General features: G+C 45.6%; 1 protein-coding gene across 1 annotated transcript; it reads right to left on the bottom strand.

Annotated features, from left to right (window-relative positions):
* Positions 1 to 3,076: 3,076 nt before the first annotated feature.
* Positions 3,077 to 14,807, bottom strand: CHRNA6 (cholinergic receptor nicotinic alpha 6 subunit). The gene is made up of 5 exons (XM_005899843.2): positions 14,717 to 14,807; positions 8,869 to 8,913; positions 7,656 to 7,765; positions 6,577 to 7,555; positions 3,077 to 4,285 (listed from the first exon to the last, which is right to left on the bottom strand). Exons 2-5 carry the CDS (start codon positions 8,893 to 8,895, stop codon positions 4,154 to 4,156), a joined length of 1,248 nt encoding a protein of 415 aa, XP_005899905.2. The 5' UTR covers positions 8,896 to 8,913; positions 14,717 to 14,807; the 3' UTR covers positions 3,077 to 4,153.
* Positions 14,808 to 21,809: the final 7,002 nt, after the last annotated feature.

The following is a 21,809-nucleotide window of genomic DNA, read 5'->3' as shown; positions in this document are numbered from 1 at the left end:
CACCGCAGGCCTCTGGACGTCGGGCCGGTGGGACAGCCTATGCAGACGCTCTCCAGGCCCCCGGGTGGTACACCGAGGCCCCCGAGTCCACCTCCTGCGCCCCCCTGGGCCCTTCCCTGCCCTGGACTCTGTCCTTCCTGCCTGACTGCCCCCGACAGCAGGGATCAAGCCCCGGTGTGTTTGGCCAACCGCTGCCCACACACAGCCCCGCAGGCAGCTTTTGTTTGGCTGACACGGAGACTTAATGTTTGCTTACTTTAGTGCCTACATTTTAAAGTTAGGAGATTTTATATAAAAAGCTGGATTTTTGGTTTATCTTGACAAACCAGAAGACCAAGCTTCCCAGACCCCATTTAGCGTGACGAGAAGGACGCGGAGCCCAGCCCGGGCAGATCAGCCTCTGGTCGCAGCGAGCAGACCCTGCACAGTGGGCCCCTCGTGGTCGGTCTCTCTACACGCTTCAGCATCTGCTGATGGCCAGGCTTTTCTCCTCTGCCCGCTGTCTCCGCTCCTCAGCTGAGGGAAACGTGAACACATGGGGTGGTTAGGGGAAAAACCCTCAGGATGCTTCACTCGGACCAGGGACTTGAAATGCCAACAATGTCTGCTATTCCGCTCAGCACTGACTGATCTCACTCTGAAGACGAACATGCTGCCCGCAGGTTATTTGTGTCCCTAGCCCCTGCTACAGAAAGCTTGGACCCCAACTGTCCTGACCTCCCTAAACTAAGAGTATTTGCTGCTTCCTTCTACTACCTGGTTTGCATTCAAAGCTTTCTTCTTTCTGATTACTGACAGGGCTTCCCTGGAGGCTTAGTGGGTAAAGAGTCTGCCTGCAGTGTGGGAGAGCTGTGTTCGATCCCTGGCTTGGGAAGATGCCCTGGAGAAGGAAATGTCAACCCACTCCAGTATTCTTGCCTGGATAAGCCCGTGGACAGAGGAGCCTGGTTGGCTACAGTCCACGGGGTTGCAAAGAGTCAGGCATGACTGAGTGACTATCACTGACAGTGAGAAGAGCTTTTCCCTGGCCTTTGGGAGGACCTGGGGATGGGGAGGGGAGGAGACAGGACAAGTCAGTTGATTTCCTGTCTTTTTCGATTCCCGTCTCATGAAAGAGACTAAACTATCCAGGGGCAGGGAGACGTTTTAAGCGTCGGGAGGTGTGAGTTCGAGGGTTGAACTTGTTAGCTACGTGATCACAGGCATGCCACTCTGCCTCTTGAGCTAAAGAGAGTCACACTAAATAATCTATGAGCTCCGTGCCATCTAAGGCATTGATTCTTTCAGTCAGATACACAAAGACACCTCCATGCTGTGGTCCCTCTTTTGTTCAAGTGCTTTTTTCATATTTTTAAATGTATGTTGCTAGTTTGTTTGCTTGTTACAAATCCCCCAAGTGCCCCTCAAGGATCACAGAGCACCCTCATCTTCCTGTTATGCAGTTCTTAAAGTCTTATTTTTATATATGACAAGGGCTTAATATATAGTATGTATTTTAAAAAGTCCTACAACTCAACAACCACGAAAAGGCAACTAATCCGATCTTAAAAGGGACAAAGGACTTAAATACACATTTCTCCAGACAAGATAGACAAATGGCCAGTGAGTATATAAAAGGATGCTTACCATCATGAATCATCAGGGAAAAGCAAATCAAAACCACAAGACACTACCGTATACCCATTAGGCAGCTGTTATTAAAGAAAAGCTATTATAAAAATTAATAATAACACACGTTGATAAAGGTGTAGAGAAAATAGAGCCCCTGTGCACTGGTGGTGAGAATGGAAAATGGTGCAGCTGGTATGGAAAAGAGCATGGTGGCTCCTCAAAAAAACATTCAAAATTTATTGCTTCACGGGTGCAGTTTTGCAAGAGTTTGCAAGAGTTTAGTTTTGCAAGACGAAGCATTTTGGGGATGGATGGTGGGAAAGGTTGCACATCAGTGGGAATGTTAATTAATGTTAGTTAATTCCACTGAACTGTACACTTCGAATGGTTTAGAAGGTGCCCTTTGTTATGTGTATTCACCACAATTAAAATTTAAACAATGACAGGAAATAGTGACTTGGCTTAATAGTTTAAAAAAATGTATCAAAAAACAAGGAACTCTCTCTGTGAAGACAGACGAAACAGAGGCACTCTACTCATATGACATGATGCGTTAAAAGACTTTCCAACAGAATAACCTGTGCCTCGGGTACCAGAGCGGGCCTTAAGCCCCGGGATGAGGTAGGCACGGAAGAATTAGCATGCGGTAGTGAGTCAGGCTGGGACCCGGGACCCTCTGCTGCAGGGCCTGCCCCTGGACAAACGTCTCCTCCAGCAACAGAGCACAAAGAGACTGCAAGGAACTAAAACCAGCTGCGTGCGTGAGCAGCTGGGCAAATTCTGGACGAGATACACAGACCAAAAACCCAACTGACACTTCTGAAGAGTCGGAAGCAAAAGCAGGGTACTCTGCCCCCGCACTCAGCACCGCCAAAGAGGTGGGCAGACCACCGAAGCCACCCCTCCAGTGGGAGCCCTGGACCCCCGTGGCTGCCCGGCGTGCCTCCAGGAGCAAGCAAGGGCGCCGGATGCTTGTTTGCGCTCCCTCCTCGGCCACAGAAACCTCAATAAAGCCTTGCCCGGATTTCTCGTAGGGCCTCCTATCAATTTCCATTAAGAGAAGGTCAAGAACCCTGGTGGATATCAGAAATAGAAGCCGTAGTGCATCAACACAACAGAGGTTATGCAATCACAAAAGTTATACTTCACGACTGCACACCATCACTGAGAAAGGCTGCTGACATGATGTTGAGAAAATAGCAAAATATAAAACTGAAAGGTAAACCTGAGGTGTCCAATTATGTGTGCCTTTAGACAGGGACTCCAGTGGAAAAGGCAAAATGAAATTAGTTCCTGTGTCAGGGTAGTTTTTTTTTTTCTACTTTAAAATGCATCTTTAAAATTGTTATGATAAGTGTATACAAAAAATAAAATAATAAGTGAGAGTAGAATAAAACAGAATATCCAAGGTTCTCCCTCTCAGAAAAAGGAAATACTCCGAATACAAGATCACCATTCCTTCGAGAAGAAACACTTTTATTTTCAGTCTCAGCTATGCAGAACAAGTGGAAATGGCTAAGGAGGAGAGATACCGTTTGGACCCACAGCAAAGGTTGCCCCAGGTCTGCCAGCCAGAGCTCACCATGCTCTGCACTGCTCTGGTTACATTCCCCACGTGACCCCTGGCCCTGGAGATCTCCGTGTTTACGACTTTTCCTAAAAAGCTCTAAGTGTGTGGACAGAGCCTATTTCTGAGTCCACGGCATGCCTCCCACAGTGCTGGTCACTTCTGAAGTCTCTTGCCAGATGAGTCTAATTACATCCAGGGGAATGGTGGGGGGGAGGGAAGGACTGGGAGTTTGGGATTAGCAAATGGAGTATATATAGAATGGGTAAACAAGGCCTGCTGTTCATCACAGGGAACTATATTCATATCCTACGATAAACCATAGCAGAAAAGAATCTGCAAAAGAACAGATATGTGTGTGTGTGTGTATAACTGAGTCACTTTGCTGTGTAGCAGAAACTCACACATTAAAAATCAACTATACTTCAATACGATTTTTTTCAAAGGGTAGACCGACTACCTGCTGTTCCTTTTGACCAATTACTGTGTCAAATAATGCCGCAGTGTGGGCTCCACGTCACAGAGACAAGCACGAGAAAGCAAGTGCGCACAAGGTCACGGGTGCTGCCGGCGTCAGCAAGTCCAAGGTCCAGGGTTGCATGTCTGCAGGTGTCCGTTATACCGAGAAGTATATAAACTGGAGAAGCAGAAGAACACCTCTTAGCGTGGCTCAGCTTTGATTCCGTGTCTCACTGGACTGTGGGTCGATCATGTCCCCGGAAGCCCAACATGTACAGACAAGAAAAGCCTGCAGGGGCTGCCAACTCTGGGCTCTGGTATCAGGTCCCAGACCCTGGGGTCTTAAAGCACCCCTCTGCACCCCCGAGGGAGGGCCATCCAGGCTTGCCATTGGCAGTAAGGCCCTCTTTTTCTATCTAGATGGGGACCTGGTGGGAAGTTTTCTGTCCATTTCCTGGTGATGGGAGAATAAACACAGCGTCTGTACATGTCTGAAGATGAAGGGAAAATCCATCCTTACGAATGCCCTGTGTTCCCCAGGAGCGGCTGGAGAAACAGCCCTGCAGTTCCAAACACACAGACGATTATAAACACCCACAGGAACACCCTGTCCACCACCATGGCCACGTATTTCCAGTCGTCCTCTACCTGAAAGACAAAATGTCAAGCATCTGTAAAAACTGAAAACCATGGGAGATAAGCTCTGTTTCAAATATAAGCTGCCTCCTTTGCACGGAAGATTCGCTGACAATTTTTAAAGCAAATATCCCTACGATTCTGGTTAACCCGTGTCTCCTCCGTAGTGTGCACAGAGAACAACCATTTGTCTGCAGACGGAGGGTGCGGGTGCGCCATCAGTCCTGGGGCAGAGGGCTGCAGAGTCAGCAGGCTCCCGCAGGGTACGCAGGGCTTCTCCTGACTGCAAGTGTGTGTGTGTGTGTGTGTGTGTGTGTGTGTGTGTGTAGGTCGCTCAGTCAAGTCTGACTCTTTGCGACCCCGTGGACTGTAGCCCGCCAGCCTCCTCTGTCTGTGGGATTTTCCAGGCAAGAATACTGGAGTGGTTGTCATTCCCTTCTCCAGCCTGGGTGCAAGTAGCAGCCCTGAAAGAGCTGCTCAGATTGCTCCATTCTTGGGTTAACTGAGAAAAAAGCACAACCTGAAAGTTGAGGATTAATTTATTTTTAATTGGAGCAAAATTGCTTTACAATATTGTGTTGGTTTCTGTTGTCCAGCAACTCGAATCAGTCATAATTATATAAATGTAAGGCTCTCCCTCTTGAGCCTCCCTCCCGCCTCCTCGAGAGTTATGTTCTATTCGTGGATTTTCTGAGGACTTCAAGCCTGGGAGGCAGCCTCTGAGATTACTCTGAGGGACTGCCCTGAAGAGGTAAGGGAGGAGCCAGGATAATAAGATTTTGCAACAAAGACCAGGTAGTCAGAATATCAGAAGATGATGTTGCAGAACATTCTGTTGCATCTGAGTGCCACAGTCATCCTTTGATGTTTCAACTGGCTAGTTTTTGTTGCAAAACCTCCTATATATCCTGGCTTATTCCTACACAATCTCCTGGGATAAACAAGAATACTTAAAAAGAATGTATATATATATGTATAACTGAGTCACTTTGCTGTACAGCAGAAACTAGCACAACATTGTAAATCAACTATCCTTCAATTGTTTTTTAAGTTTTTAAAAAGATTACTGTTAATCAAAGAAAACCAGACATCTCAAGTTAATGAGTTTACTGCTTTTCTATAGGTGGGAAGAGGCAAGAGTCTGGGCTTATGGAAATCATTCCTTGGATGTGCACCTTATCTGTCTAGGGCCAGCATCCCACTTTCTCCATCCTGAGGCCTCTCAGGGTGCACAGCTGGGGGTGACGGCAGTGACTGATGGCTTGACAGCTACAGCATCCATTGTTAACTGATGGAGCTGGGACATTTTTCACCCACTCTTTTCATGAGCACCATGGAATCCCTGACCCTGCGGCAAGTCCAGGAACTGGGTTTGAGGCAGCAGAGTGTGGGGGATAAGCTCTGCAGGATGATGGTCCCCCATCAGGAGCCAGCAGCCCTCTAGACCCTGGCATCACACTAGAGTGGAGAGTTCCTTATACCTCTCCTGCCCTTCCTGTTCCCAAGCTCCAAGGGCCCTACCTGGTGGTGCTGAAGTCAGAGCAACTGTCCCCTAGGTTTGATGAAGGTGTCCTCACAGAAGGGAGTCCCAGGCTCACCTGCTGCTGATACCAACCCCCCCTCCACCTGTGTGACACGCACTCACTGTCCTCCCTGGCGCCAATGGGCAGACTTCAGGTCTGCGATGTCCTTTCATCAGGAGATATGGATGCTGGCAGCTGCCATCAGGTCAGACCCAGACCCCTGGCATGAGTTTTCAGAGGCGCCTAGCTAGTCATCGTGATGGGATGGAAAGTTGGTATACATTTCTTGAGCTCTCTCTCTGGAGGATGGGGAGGTCTATCCTGCTATAGTTAGGCCCTGGGCAGCAGGAGCCGACTGAGTTGATGCTAAAAATATCCCCAAAGCTCATTCCACCAGCACCTGCATCCCTGTCAGGTCTACTGAGTGCGATCGGAGCTGCAGCATTCTGTCCTGTCCCTCGGCTGGCTCTTCCCTCTCCCAGCCTTCCTTAAGCAGGGGCTCTCAGTCTAACTAAACCAAGATTGCCCTGAGTGTTTATTTTAACCAGATTTCACTTGAGTTGACATTTCTGGAGCAAAGATTTGCTCTGAGGCTACCCCTTACTCCATCCCTTCACCAGGGCAGTTCACCCATAACTGCAGCATCACAGAGCTGGATCTCAGGGCACCCACTCTTTGACTGTCTTGCAAACAGAACTCACACTGGAGTTCTGACTAGGGTTCTACACATGGCCCCTAGGACTGCTGTGGGCGGACAGGCTAGAAGACTCATGCATTTACCTCCTTTGTTTCATTCTGGGTCTTCATGTTTTCCGCTATGAAATGAACACTATCGATTACATCTTCGACTTCAGGCGAGAGCTCTGAATTTTCAGCCATCCACTGTAAAGGCTGATGACTTAATCGTCTCTTGCTGGTGGCAGGCTCACCAGATCTATGACAGTGGCAGCATTCTTTAAGAAGTCTGGGCTCTTTGTGATGCTCAAACTTGACTTTGGCAGGCCTACTGGAGACTCCTTTGGGGTTTCTATGAGCTCCTGTCTCCTTCATCTTGTCCAGAGGCCTCTTCATCATCAGCATCTGGGGTAACAGCCGGAGGAAGACCGCCTTCACCCACGTGGGCATGCTGTGAGTGCTCGGGGTGCGATAGTGGATGTTCAGCACAAACACCGTGACCACGATGGACAGGGTGACGAAGATCATGGTGAAGAGCAGGTATTCGCCCACCAGGGGGATCACGAGAGACGTGGATGGGATGGTTTCTGTGATCACCAGCAAAAACACAGTCAGAGAAAGCAGCACTGAAATGCAAAGAGTCACCTTTTCACCACAGTCAGAAGGGAGGTAGAAGACCAAGACAGTGAGGAACGAGATAAAGAGGCAGGGGATGATCAGATTAATGGTGTAAAACATTGGGAGCCTCCTGATGTAGAAAGAGTAGGTGATGTCTGTGTATATCTCTTCACAACAGTTGTACTTTATGTCATGCTTGTAGCCAGAAGCGTCGACAATTTCCCACTCGCTGTTCTCCCAAAACTCATTCATGTCCACTTTAGAGCCAATGATTAGAAGGTCAATTTCAGCTTTGTCATAAGTCCAGGAACCAAATTTCAGGGAACAATTTTGATGGTCAAAAGGGAAAAAAGTGATGTCCATTGGACAGGAACTCTTAAAAATCGCTGGTGGAGTCCAAGTTATCATGCCATCGTATTTAAGAAGAGCTTTTGTCTTGCCTTTGACTTGGAAGTCGCCGACCGCACTGCAAAGTAAATCAGACACTGTTAGTGACTCCCCCGCGCTTCAGGTCCACCTGCACCAAAGGCAGCTTTGGAAAAAGACTGGCTGTTGGGTGCGCATACTTGTTGTAGAGAACGATGTCGGGCTTCCAGATCATCTCGGCAGGAACACGGAGAGTCTCAATGCCGTCATATTCCGTGGGGTCCCAACGCAGTTTATAATCATTCCAGATCTGCAGGAAATAGGAGTCAGTTTAAAAAATTCTTCACTTACTTCTAATATGTTAGTCCTATATTGGTTCAACATTTTTTTGAAAAATCAGTCATTCCAACTTATTCTTCCTTTTGCTCTTAATCTTTTATGCAGATTTTGCAATAAACCTATCATCTTACTATCTTTTACTATTAGAAGTGGATTGTTACTAGAGATTGAATATGGCCCTTTGAATGTGGAAATGCAGGAGACTCTGGTTTGATTCCTGGGTTGGGAAGATCCGCTGGGAGAAGGGATAGGCTACCCACTCCAATATTCTTGGGCTTTCCTGGTGGCTCAGTTGGTAAAGAATCCACCTGCAATGCGGGAGACCTGGGTTCGATCCCTGAGTTGGGAAGATCCCTGGAGAAGGGAAAGGCTGCCCACTCCAGTATCCTGGCCTGGAGAATTCCATGGACTGTATAGTCCATGGGGTCGCAAAGAGTCGGACATGACTGAGCGACTTTCACTTTACTTTGGTTTCTACCAAAAGCTGGGAGATTAAACTCAAGGGGAACAAGGTGGTTGAGCTGATTGGGGCAAAAATAGGTTATCCACTAGATATTAGATATGCATCTATTGATTATTGATTAGCTGATCAAGTTTATAGACTCAGTTTCCACATTCCATAAACTATGTTCAATCTCTGGTAGCAATCCATCTCTAATAATAAAAAGATAGTAGGATGGCAGGTTTATTACAAAATCTGCATAAAAAATTAAGAGCAAAAGGAAGAATAAGATGGCATGACTGATTAAACCAAATAGTGGGAATCTAAGCCACAGCAGAATCAAAAAGCGGGTAAGCATCTGGCTCTGGAGCTCAAGATACAAACAAAAATAGGAGACCTTCAAAGGCCGGAGTCAGTGAGAACTTTATCCCTAGGTTCTGCACCTGAAGCTTGCAGCCAAGCAGCTGTTACCAGATTGAAGTTTGGGCTTTGGAGATAGACAATATTTTATTCTCTGTCATAAACTGGAGATGGAAAGAGGGAGTTCTAGTGGGTTTTATCCACTGGACATTATTAAACTGACACGTCAGTGACATAGTTCCCAGAGAAGCGTAAGTGACATAGACACATACGTGACGTAGCCACAGGTTGGTTTCCATGATCTGGTTTACTTCATCCTGGGAAGAGGAAACAATGTTTTTTTTTTTAGCCTCAAATGTACCTGCTAAGAGAAGTGAATCTTAGAGCAAAAATCACAGCTAGAAAGAGCTGAGCTGAGTTCATGCTAATGGAGGAAAACAAAGAAGACTGAAAAGGCAACTTATAAAAATCAACCAGAAATACAATATTTCCACACTGGTCCCCACCCTGTTGACTTCAAAAGGAAATGTGACTTTACTACTGTCTTTCAAATCTGATTGAAGCGTCACTTTTTCTGTGAAGGCTTTCTGACCTCTGCAGCCCACAAAGCCTTCTGATCTCATGAAAGAAAAGAAGGGAGAGAATGGAGAGTGGGAGGAGGGAGGGGCCATCCAGCAGATGGTGGAGGGCTTCATTGTTTTGTGATCTTTTTCCCTGGCTGTGCCCCAGCACCCTCTAGGCTCTCAGTCCTGAGTCCAGCCACCCCTCAAGGTGTCAGCTCAGCTCACCATGGAGCCTTTCAGCTGGATCCTGCCACTCCCCACAACACATCTCTCACTCCTGCCCAAGCCACTGCTGATTGCTTCACTCATTCATTAACAAATATTTATTGAGTACCTACTATGTGCTCTATAAATGCTGAGGTTACAGAAATAACCAGGATTGGAAAATACCCCTACCTATGTGTGTCTGATGGAGAAGGGAATGGCAACCCACTCCAGTATTCTTGCCTGGGAAATCCCATGGACAGAGGAACCTGGTGGGCTACGGTCCATGCAAAGAGTTGGACACGACTAAGCGACTAACACACATGTGTGTGTATCTAAGCTATTACCTGAGGAGACAGAAAATCAAAAATAGATATATGATACAATGTAAGATGCTTCCCTGGTGGCTCAGGTGGTAAAGAATCTGCCTGCAATGCAAGAGACCCATGTTCGATCCCTGAGTTGGAAAGATCCCCTGGAGAAGGCAATGGCAACCCATTAGGTATTCTTGTCTGGAGAATCCCCACGGACAGGGGAGCCTGGTGGGCTACAGTCCATGGGGTCACAAACAGTCAGACACAACTGAGGAACTAACACACACACACACATAATGTAAGACAGTGATAAGTCTTATGGGAAAAAATAAAGAGGGATTGAGTGGTGTGTGCATGTGTGTGTGTGCACACGTGCATATACATTTCTTTTAGACAGGGTGAAGCAGGAAGGCTTCTCTGAGGAGATGGTTTAAGTAAGTACCTAAATGACCGGCAGAGGGTCACAGAGCTCTCTGGAAGAAATGCATTCCAGGTGGACATCCCAGATATAGTGTGTTCCTAAGTAGCTACCACCTCCCAGTGGAGTAGATACTGAAGACACATCCAGAACCTTCAGCGACCTCACAGTGCAATGCTAGGAGGTTGTTGATGGTCACTAGTGCAGCAGTGGGTTCCCAACACTTACCACGTTTCTACCCCAGACACAGGAGCACCTTCCAGAGAGAACAGCTCACAGCTCAGAGAGCGGTAGCCACGTTGGACACCAGCCTACTGGGGTTCGCTGAGCTGCTCTGCAGTTCTCCACGCCCCCTAGAAAACGCTCCCTGGAGACCTCATCAGCAACAAAGTAATGCAGAGGAAAAAAATTTCTCATCAGCTTCCTTCTCCAAAGAGGTTTGTGTTAAGTCATGGTAAGCCCCAGGGTTTTCAAAGGAGTTTCCTTAACTGCTTTCTATTGGTCAGAGCAGGCAAAGAAATGGACTATGCTTGTCCATGACTTTACAATTACCCAAGTCTAAGGACAGTGCCTTCTGCTCATAGGAAGGTCACCTTGTGACCTGCAGATTCCAGCAGGAGCCTTGTCAATAAATCCATCGGCTGTCAGTCCGGAGCGGACTAGCTCTGCAACCCAGAAAGGTCTCAGAGGCGACAGTTATAAACGTCTTCCAAAGACTCTTCCTCTCTGCCCACTTATACACTGTTCGGAGAACCAGAGCATGCCGTGAGCTAGAACGCTATGTTCAGAGGATTAAAATCAGCTGGCGGTAGCACCCGGTATCCCTTCTCCCCTCTGTACTTCCGCAGCCTGGCGGAGCTCCAGGTGGTGTGGACCTGTTTAATGGAAGGTAGACATCCCCAGAGATGTCAGCCAAATTTATGGATCAGGACCTGGTCGGGAAAGTCTCATTCCCATCCAGTGTCAGACCACACCAACGGCCATGGGAACTGCTGTCAGACAGCGCAGGCGAAGGAGGCCCGAGACCCCACAATGCCACCCTGCATTCTTGGAACCATCACCCTGTGTCTCTCTCTTGGGAAAATAAATGAGTTGACACCTTGATTGAATTAAAGGATTGGAATTACAGTTTTAAGTGGACTCGATTCTGGAGCAGTAGCAACAGGTTCAGAGGCTGAGATCAGAAAGGCCAGGTGGGCTACGTTTTGAAAGCCTTCCGTTTGTCATTGCAGGTATGCCAGGCCACCAGAAACACAGGCCAGGGGCTCTGTCCTGGCTCCATGAGGCGGGGCAGTAGAAACACTCCTACTCTGAAGATCCTTCAGTCAGTAAACGTTGTGGCCAAGGTCATTCTATGCAGCAGCAAACACACTTCTGTGTAGAGCTCTCTGGTGTTCTAACACCAAGCGTGAGGCTCAAACAGCAGCAGCTGGCCTAGAATCTTCTAGAAGGGGGTTGGTAATTGCACGCCTGGGCTTTATTGCATCACAGTCACCCCCAGGCCTCACCATGACTCAGTGGCGACCACGCATATGGCCCACAGGGACTTCTGGTGCTCCGCATGAGAACAGGTAGCCTCCAAAATACTAATTAGGACTGCGACAGTGATATCGGACAAAGTAACGCAGAGGAAAAAAATTTCTAAAGACAAAGAGGGACATTAAGTAATGATAGAAGATTTAATCCTATAGGAGGACATAATGATCCTAACTGTGTGCACCAAAAACAGAATTATAGGAAACAGAAACTGGTAGAGCTGAAAAAAGAAACAGATAAATCCCCAGTTAGAGTTAGAGATTCTCAGCAGCCAATAGAATTGCTTGACAGAAATCAGCCAAAATAGGGACAATCTGAACAACAGGATCTAATTGATGTATACAGACACGCCACTCAAAAACAGCAGAACACACCCTTTTTCAAGCATGAATGGAATATTAACCAAGATAGATCATATCCTTATCATGAGCCATCAAACAAACCTCAAAAATTTTGAAAAGCTGGAATCATAGTGTGCTTCTTACCACAATGGAATCAGACTAGAAATCAGTAACAAAGAGACAACAGGGAAGTCTCTAAATCCATGGAAATTAAATTTCTAAATAATCCATGAGTCAAAGAGAAGGTCTCAAAGGGAAGCTTTTAAAATACATAGAACTGAGTGGGAACAAAACCCTAATACATCAAAATATGACGGACACTGATAAAAACAGTTCTGAGAATGAAATTTGCAGCTAAATGCTTACATTAGAAATGAGAAAGTGGGAAGTTGGGGCTAGCAGAAGTAATTTATTAAATATAGAATGAATGAACAACAGGTTCTACTGTATAACACAATATCCTATGATAAACCATAGTGGAAAAGAATATTTTTTTAAAAAATGTATATATATTACATATATCTAACTGAATCACTTTGCTGTACAACAGAAATTAATACAACGTTGTAACATTTATTAAAGGAATGAGTGGGGGCTTCCCTGGTGGCTCAGCAGTAAAGAATCCACTTGCCAATGCAGAAGACACGAGTTCGATCCCTGATCAGGGAAGATCCCACAAGCTGTGGAGCAACTAAGCCCATGAGCCGCAACTGCCTACTCTGTGCTGCAGAGCCCATGAGCCACAGCTGCTGAAGCCGACTCACTCTAGAGCTCATGCTCCGCAGTAGAGTAACCACCCCTGTGAGAAGCCCTCGCACCATAACTAGAGTAGCCCCTGCTAGCCGCAACTAGAGAAAAGCTCGAGCAGCAATGAAGCCCAAATGAATAAGTTTATTTAGCACAGCCAAAAATAAATAAGTGCGTAAAAGTATTTTTTAAAAAGGAACCAATGAACTCAATGCTAATTTAAAAAAATAAAAAGAATGAGTGGTCCCATCTAGGTGGGAGAAAACATCTGGCTCATCTTCTAAAATCAGTGTTTACCAGCGTATACACACTTCCAGCCTGGGCCAGAAGCCAGAGGATGGGCCAGGGCCAGCCCGGCCCCCTGGGAAGCATGGGCTGAAGAAACACGATGGGCGGGCCCAAGACTTCACATCCTTATCCAAGGGCGTCCCCCTAGGCGCGCCTGGGGCCACCACCGTTTCTCCCAAGCAAAGCTGAGCAGAAGGAGGGCTCCTCCCTGTCTGGGGCTGCCCCCGTACCCAGTCCATGTGCCGTCTGTCTGTACACCAGCGTCTCACAGATGGTCCGCACGCCCCTCAGGAGCCTGCCTATTTCTAGAATTTGGTCCATGTCCAGAGCCTCGCGCCAGCCTGCCCCTGCCACGCTTGGAGTCCAGAACCCGCCCCGTACTGGGGCATGAGGCCCCACACCTCCTCTGCCAGCACCTAGGTGCCAAGATTGTTCAAAATAAAGAACTCTCATCCTCCCTGCCCTTGAACAGGGTACCAATTAATTTAAATGAAGACCTCCAAACACCCATCTGCTTCTCAGGACTCGATGGAACCCTGTATAATAAGAAAGTGAACTTTTTCTTTATTCTGTAACACAGGAGACTTAGAGCAATTCATCTGTAGAGTAAAAGAGGCACGAGCGTTGCGGTTAAACAGGCTTGACTGAGCTGCAGTGCTGCCCTCTGTAACCATGTGTCGTTAGGAGCGTGGCTGACCTGAGCTGCTGTCTCCCCAGCTATAAGATGCAAAGGACATCCACGAAGTGTAGACACTGGCACATAATAGGTGCACGACGAAGTCAACCCCTTTTGTATTCCCCCTTCAACTGCCCCTCCTTCGCCTCTTGGCTTCATAAACTGGTTCTAAGAGCATTTCCAGAAATACACTACCTTAACAGAAATAAATATATTATTTTGCCAGCAAAGGTCCGTCTAGTCAAACCTATGGTTTTTCCAGTAGTCATGTATGGATGTGAGAGTTGGACCATAAAGAAAGTTGAGTGCTGAAGAATTGATGCTTTTGAACTGTGGTGTTGGGGAAGACTCTTGAAAGTCCCTTAGACTGCAAGGAGATCCAACCAGTCCATCCTAAAAGAAATCAGTCCTGAATATTCATTGGAAGGACTGATGCTGAAGCTGAAACTCCAATACTCTGGCCACCTGTTGCAAAGAACTGACTCATTTGAAAAGACGATGCTGGGAAAGATTGAAGGTGGGAGGAGAAGGGGATGACAGAGGATGAGATGGTTGGATGGCATCACTGACTCGATGGACATGAGTCTGAGTAAACTCCGGGAGTTGGTGATGGACAGGGAGGCCTGGCCTGCTGCAGTCCATGGGGTCGCAAAGAGTTGGACATAACTGAGTGACTGAACTGAACTGAACAGAAATAATGACAGCATCCTCGGGGGAGCGGATCCCTTGCAATGGGCCAGCTTTGAAGGGCCGGTACTTCGTAGATTCTTGATTGTTCCTATTATTTTTTTTTTTTCAAGATTTTGCTTTTTTTTTTTTTGGCTGAGCCACATGGCTTGTGAGATCTTAGTTTCCCGACCTGAGTTCAAACCTGGGCCCTTGGAGTCCAGCATGGAGTACTGCCCACTGGACTGCCAGAGAATTCCTTTAAATCCCCTTATTTACCCTCGTGCAGTCAGTGGGAATTGCTCGGAGCCCTCAGAGTTGGAGCCCCTTGAGGCCACGTGGTATGTGGTGACCCCCTCGCGCTTACCACATCAGCCAGCTGTGTGATGGCCACTTCAAAATACACGGTGATCGGATCGGAAACGTTCTCCACGGGCCTGATGAACTGGTTATAATGAGTGAACAGCTTGTGAAAGAGCCTCTCCTCCGATGCACAGCCGGCACAGCCTTTGGGCCAAACAGAGGGAGGAGTTAGAGAAGCAGAGAACGTGCCCCCGGGGAGGTTCCAGGGCCTTCCCTCCCCAGGAGGCGGGCATGGGCATCAGCATCCACCAGGACCACATCACCTGGCCCTCTTGGCCGGGCTCCTAGCCTTTGTCATGGAGATGACAAGAGTCGGGCCTTCGTCTCAGGACTGGTGAGAGGATAAACGAAGTGTTGCTGGGAAGAGCGCTTCCAAGCGGGTGGCAGCTCCATCACGGAACAGAACTCACCGTCTCGCTGATCTCGTAATTGCAGTCCTGAACTTGCCTGGTGGTCCAGTGTAATGGTAAGACTCTTCCTGCCAATGCAGGGGACGTGGGTTTGATCCCTGGTCCGGGAAGATCCCACATGCCACGAGGTAACTAAGCCTGTGCACCACAACTGCTGAAGCCTGTGTGCCCTAGAGTCTGTGCTCCACACCAGGAGAGCCACTGAGAAGCCCACACAGTTAGAGCAAGCCCACACACAGCAGTGAGGACCCAGCGCCGCTGAAAATTAATTCATGAACTAAATAAAAAAAAAAAAAAGAAAAGCCCTGCTCTTTCTTGTCAAAGGACTGATCTGACTGGCCTTTGTTTCTACAGCCAGAAGTGTATGTAGCTGGGGAAATCTCATCAAACAAACACAAATAGCTATCAAGTTTATTAAGGTCTTAAGCCCTCCTCCTTTTTAAAATCAACTTTCAACTTCAATTATCTTGGAGATGTGTGAGAGTGCAAAGTTTCTAAGGAAAATTTTGCTGGAAATATTTTTTAAAGAACCCCCAAAGTTCTTAAGCAATAGCTCTTTCGGTCATTCAGTTTCAGACAATAATGTAATCATATTTCTTTGTATTTTCCCAAGAATGCATTAAATGTAGGGTACTTGCCTTCATTTGACATAATTCATCTCATTAATGCCCTTTTCCTATTCTTCCTCATAGAAGTCAAATTTGATACCTGAAATATTAGGCTATAAATTTCCCAAAGGGATTTATGCCCTGAAAGAAAAAAAATTTAAGGAGTTGCACAACTTACTAGGCAAAAACAAATGAAATGGTAGCTGTTATACTGCTAAATAAAACCTGTTCTTTGCCAAATGCATTTGAAAACACGAAAACATTGAGATTTCAGCAGGCAAGAACAATTTTTTTTCTTGAACTTTTTATTTTGTCTTGGGGTATAACCGATTAAAAATGTTGTGATAATTTCAGGTGGACAGCGAAGGGACTCAGCCCTACATATACACGTATCCATTCTCCCCCAAACAACTCTCCCATCCAGGCTGCCACGTAACATTGAGCAGAGCTCCATGTGCTATACAGTAGATCCTTGTTGGTTACCGATTTTAAATATAGCTGTGCGTACATGTCCATCTCAAACTGCCTAACTACTCCTTCCTCTAGTCAACTATAAGTTTGTTCTATAAGTCTGTTAAGACAGGAAAGAACAATTTTAGACATAAACCATCATTGTCTGCCATCTTTATTAATAATGATAAAGATATTTCTCCATAAAACAGGTAATACAAAAATCCTCCTGTTCCCTATTTTCCTCCTTTAAGATTTTACTTTTCTTTTGAGACATTGCAGATGAACCCTCCATGAGTCTTGACAAGCAAATCCCTGCAAAGCCAACCACACGTGGAGGTGTGGCTTTGTAGATATGGACAGAGCAGCAGCTGTCTGTTTCTAAGTCCTAACTTTGAAAATGAATGACCTTCCTCTTGAGACATACCCCAGGACAGGGATATAACATATTTCCCCAAACAAAGGCAATTACCTACGAAACGAAAGGCTTCATAGATTGAGGAATAGTATCAGCTACTAAAGCACAGTTCTGAAAAAACATGTAAATACAGAAGAAGAAATTGAACGCATCCATGGCAAAGACAGACAGGAAACGGTGCCATTGTTACTGCTGCATATTTTCATTGGGAAAATAAAATAAAATACGGTTTACAAAGTTTTCTTGTCCTCCCCATCCCATTCCCCCCAATATCATTTTACATGTTAAGTCAACCAATTAAAAATGAATAGGTTAATTAACAGCTGTGTGAGGAGTAACTCCTGTACAAACACTCTCCATATTTATCCATAGAGTATCCCATCTCTGCTCAGTGGCGCACACATAGAAGCGTATATACACGCAGCTAAAAAGGGAATACGAGAAAAAGCAGAAATAAAACCTACCTTTAAAGCACAGAGCAAATACACACCACCAGACACACAGCGCAAAGCGAAGGGCTCCCTGACCCCCGCGGGGCAGCATGATTAAAACACTCTGATTTCTTGTCCCAGTCAAAGGATTATGGAAAACAAAGAGCTCTCAGCCAGCCACTCACACTGGACTTTAAATCGCCAGAGTCCACTGCAGTCCAAGTGTCTTTTCCAGGAAATGAAAACCTTCACAATATAACACGGTCGTTCCCAACATCGGAGGCTGAAGCCAACCAAAAGGGCAAACCCAAAGGACTCAATCTGATAGCAGATGAGTCATCTCATCTCCTGACACCCTAGATCGCTTCTCGTGCAGGAGCGAAGAGGAGGAGAAGCGGGAGGGGCGGCCGGGCAGACAGCCCCGAGGAGGGATGGAAAACTCTGTCATGGATAGTGCATCTTTGCTGAGCATCTTTTCCCAGCCACAGTCCTGAGGGCAGCGAACACGCCTTTCCTGAGCTGCAGCTGTAGGTAAAGCGCCTGCCAGGTCCCAATGCGTGTATTCTGATTCACTGAGTTCTCTAGCCCATCGGGCTTAACCTTGTTACCAGAAAACGTTCTAAAATAGGAGTCCCTGTTAGGTGCGGCTCTGGGAGGACAGAATTAATTTGGTTTTGTCTGACTTCTAGTGCCAGGTCCTTCTGAGCTCAGAGATGGTCCTACAGGGACTTGAGATCAGCCTCCTGAGAATGAGACGAATGAATACTGAACACATGATGCCAACTGGACTGCTCTGTTTATTTAGACATCCTTGTCACAGTTCATTTTCTTATCATTTGCTTCTTTCCTCTGTAAGTTGTGTCAATAACCTTCTGATGAATTATGCTTTCTGGCCAGATTTTGGTGTTGGTTAAGGGTGAGTTAGCAGCAAAATGAGAAGACAACCTACAGAATGGGGGAATTTATTGGCAACTCAAATAAGGGGTTCATATCCAAAATATGTAAGGAACTCATAAAACTCAAGAGCAAATGAATAAATCCCAGTTGAGAAATGGTCAAAGGACCTGAATAGACATTTTTCCAAGGAAGACACAGATGGCCAATGGGTATATGAAGAGGGCTAGGGTTAGGGTTAATCGTCAGGAAATGTGAATCTAACCACAATTAGGAGGTATCACCTCCTACCTACCAAGATGACGTTGTAAGAAGACAAGAGCTAACAAGTGTTAGTGGAGAAAAGGGGATCCCTATACAGTGTGTGGAATGTAAATTGGTGCAGCCACTCTGGAAAACAGTAGAAAGGTTCCTCAAAAAATTAAAACTAGGACTACCATATGATCTAGCAATCTCACCTCTGGGAATATATCCAAAGGAAATGAAAGCAATTTCTCAGAGCAGTATCTGGACTCCCATGATTGTTGCAGCGTTATTATTCACAAGATATGGAGACAACCTGCTGTCCCACAATGGATGAATGAATGAAGAAGTTGTGATACACGTGTATGTGTGCATATAATAGAATACTATTCAGCCATGCAAAAGAAAGAAATCCGTTTGTGACAACACGGATGAACCTGGAGACATTAAGCTCAGTGAAATAAGCCAGAAGCAGACAAATACTGTATGATTTCACGTGCGTGTGGAATCTAAAAAATTCCAGACTCACAGAAGCAGAGCGTAGGATGGCATGTTGGTAGGAAGTGGGATAGGGGTGATGATGTGCGTTGGCCGAAGGGCAGAACCTTTCAGTCATAGATGGGTAAGTGCTGGTGATCTGATGTATAGCCCGGGGACTACAGTTACCATATCTTTGAAATTTGCGAAGAAAATAGATCTCAAGTGTTCTTAACCACCCCTCAACACAAATGGATCATGATGTGAATGATGCGTTAGCCTAATCGTGGTGCTCATTTCACAATATAACATATGTCAAATCGTCACACTTTCTATTGGTCAGTTACACCTCACTAAAGCTGAGGGAAAAAAGAAAAGGAGTTAGACCGAAGATGATGCCCCAGGGTCCTCCCATCCAAGCATTCCATGACATTATCACAGACACTACATTCGGCAGCTGTGCAGAGTTTAGACCAACAGTTTCCCTCTCAATTACACTGGCCTTGTATCTCCGGCAAGAACGGTCGTCTATTTAGCACCATACTTAGCCCAAATGCTGGGCTGGGTGCCTCAGATATGTCACCTTAAGATGTTAGTCAGTCGCCTTGAAGCACAGGGGCTTTTGTCCTTTGCCAAAATGTCATGAGGAGTTTGCAGAAAAAGTATCTGGACAACACTTTACCGTGATGGATGAAAAGCCACCACATACCCCGAAACGGGGCTATGCCTCTCTAGTTTTTAGGGTAAAACCCAAACCAGGTTGGCTGTTTTCAAAGCACCAACAACATTCTCTACTGGTTCTATTTCTCAGGCTTTGATGGATTTGTCCTTCATACTTTCTAACAGATACACACTGCAGTCTCGCAGGAAAACGATATCTCATATCTTCTGTTTTGTCCAACCATCCTTCTATGTAGCCATCCCCTGTCAGCTTAAAGAGCCACTCTAGAGGAAGGGTTCTGATGGGACTCATCCAGAATCAGCCTTTCTTTCTTCCAGGAGCATGCAGACGTCTGTCCCCGGTGCTAAGGTGCAGAGTGGGGGATGGGGCGACTTTGTGGGTGGGAGGGGGTCACAGAGGGACCTCACCAGAGGTGAGGGAGGCAGAGGAAAGAACATGGACTTTAGAGTCAGACAGGTTTGGATTCTGGCCCCAGTACTTAGCATCCCCTGAGACCTGCCATCATCAGAAAGATGTGATTAAATTCGGTAACATCAATCCTTTAATCTCTCTTTACCCAATTTTTCATGGAATTTTTACTCACTCTCTTAATGGTACAAATAAGTAACACGATTAAGTGAATCTAAAGCCTGAACATGTTTTAAATGTATTTTTAAAAATATTTCTTAAAATGTTAAAAATATTTAAAAATATATTTTAAATATTTTCAGGAAGAGTATATTTTAAAAGCCTGTAAAGTAAATGCATTCTCCCATTCAAAGAAAATGTTTAAACTATCCCCTCATCAGAAAAATGCTCAAATTTTTTCATTGAATTATGGACTTCAAACCATTTTTGAAAATTACAGAGAAAGAGGTTAAGACTAAGCATACAGGGGAAAACAAGCACAGTTTCAAAAAAAATTTTTTTTAATTCAAGTAATAAAAGTTCGAAGACAGTGTGTCTTTTCCTGATGTTGCTGTACCGTTTCAACTTCACATTCTGTGATTAGTTTTTGCTTCGCCTTATTGAACCAGCTGAAAGTTTCACGTTACTGATCATGGTTTATGGAGGTGGAAAGGCTGCCTGGAGGTGAGAGGTTAATTAACATGGGAAGAGCTGGGGTGTTTCTCCTTCCCCCGCTTAACCTGCACCTCCTCCTTCCTCTCGGCCAGCTCCAAAGGGAAAAGGGAAGAAGAGGTGGATCTTAACTTTCTTCAGGACCATGAATATCTGACACAGACTTTGGATTCTGTGCCCGCCCCCCCATGTGCATCAAACACCATGTGTCATATAATTCCCGGGGGTTCCAGAGCTGTGGAGGGCAGCCCTGGGTAGAGGCAACTGCAATTGGTTCCATCATCTTCCCAGGATCTGTCCCCAGTCACTCCACATCCTCCCTTTTTCTTTTTTTGGGTTGTTGTTGTTATTTAGTGACATGTTATTTAGCCAGCCAGGCTCCTCTGTCCATGGGATTTTCCAGGCAAGAATACTGGAGTGGGTTGCCATTTCCTTCTCCAGGGGATCTTCCTGATCCAGAGATTGAACCCAGGTCTCCTGCACTGCAGGCAGATTCTTTAGCGACTGAACTACCAGAGAAGCACTTAGTGACATTTAGAATATTATTCTAAATGTTTATTAATTTTATTTGTAGATAAATTCATTTATAAAATAAAATATTTATTAATATTCTCCTTATAGCATGTGTGCCACCATATTGAGCACTGTTATTAATATCATTGCGGGTCTTGGTTGGAGCAAAATAGTTTTAAGGGCTCAAAAAAAAATGGTAGTTTATCTGAACAATATACATGACACCACAAGCCATGCAACATCTACATATCCTTTTTTTTCAGAATAACATATTCTAAAGAGCTACTGTGTCAGGAAATTAGGACTTCCCTGATGGTCCAGCTGTTAAGACATCGAGCTTCCATGGCTGGGGGCAGGGGTTTAATCTGTGGTCATTGGGATTTTCCACATGGTGCAGCAAAAAAAGAGGTTAGCACCTTAAAAAGCTAGTGTGTCAGGAAATTGATGGGCTTCAGAGACTAATTGTTGGCTTCCTTTTTGGATTTTATCCGTAGAAGCAAACTTCAATTTGGAGGTTTTCTTCGGGGGTGGGGGGGAAATGATACTGGTTAATATGAAACTCTTTTATTAATATATTTTAAGCTTTTCCCTCCCTAGCTGCTAAATTAAAGCTATTGCCTCATTCTGCTCTACAAATAAAGTAGACTATTTGATACGGTTCTGTAAAATTGGTTATGTTCTTATTTGAAGTTTCAGGGATTTGGGGCATAGAAATTGCATGAATGAACACTTCATTGACCTTTTCCCCACTGTCAGTTCTCTTTAAACTCAAATGAAAAGACTCTTCAGTTTTCCCTAAAGAAATGTAAAGGAAATAACCTTTTAAACATGTATTATTTATAAATCCACTGCAGCAAAACATCTTCAATAATTTAATGATCCCATATGCTTGGCTTTGCTTTTTTTTTTAAA

The sequence above is a fragment of the Bos mutus genome, chromosome 27, assembly GCF_027580195.1.
Source record: "Bos mutus isolate GX-2022 chromosome 27, NWIPB_WYAK_1.1, whole genome shotgun sequence".
Classification (NCBI taxonomy): Eukaryota; Metazoa; Chordata; class Mammalia; order Artiodactyla; family Bovidae; genus Bos; species Bos mutus.
Note: the sequence above shows the minus strand (reverse complement) of the source record. Positions and strands in the feature narration are given on the sequence as shown.

Coding starts and splice junctions, on each gene's coding strand:
- CHRNA6 (XM_005899843.2), bottom strand. CDS start 8,895: ATGGAAACCAACCTGTGGCTACGTCAC. Junction 7,766..8,868: donor CCAACCTGTGGCTACGTCAC/GTATGTGTCTAT, acceptor TATTTCCTGCAG/ATCTGGAATGATTATAAACT. Junction 4,286..6,576: donor CCCAGAATGAAACAAAGGAG/GTAAATGCATGA, acceptor TTTGTCTTTCAG/GTAGAGGACGACTGGAAATA.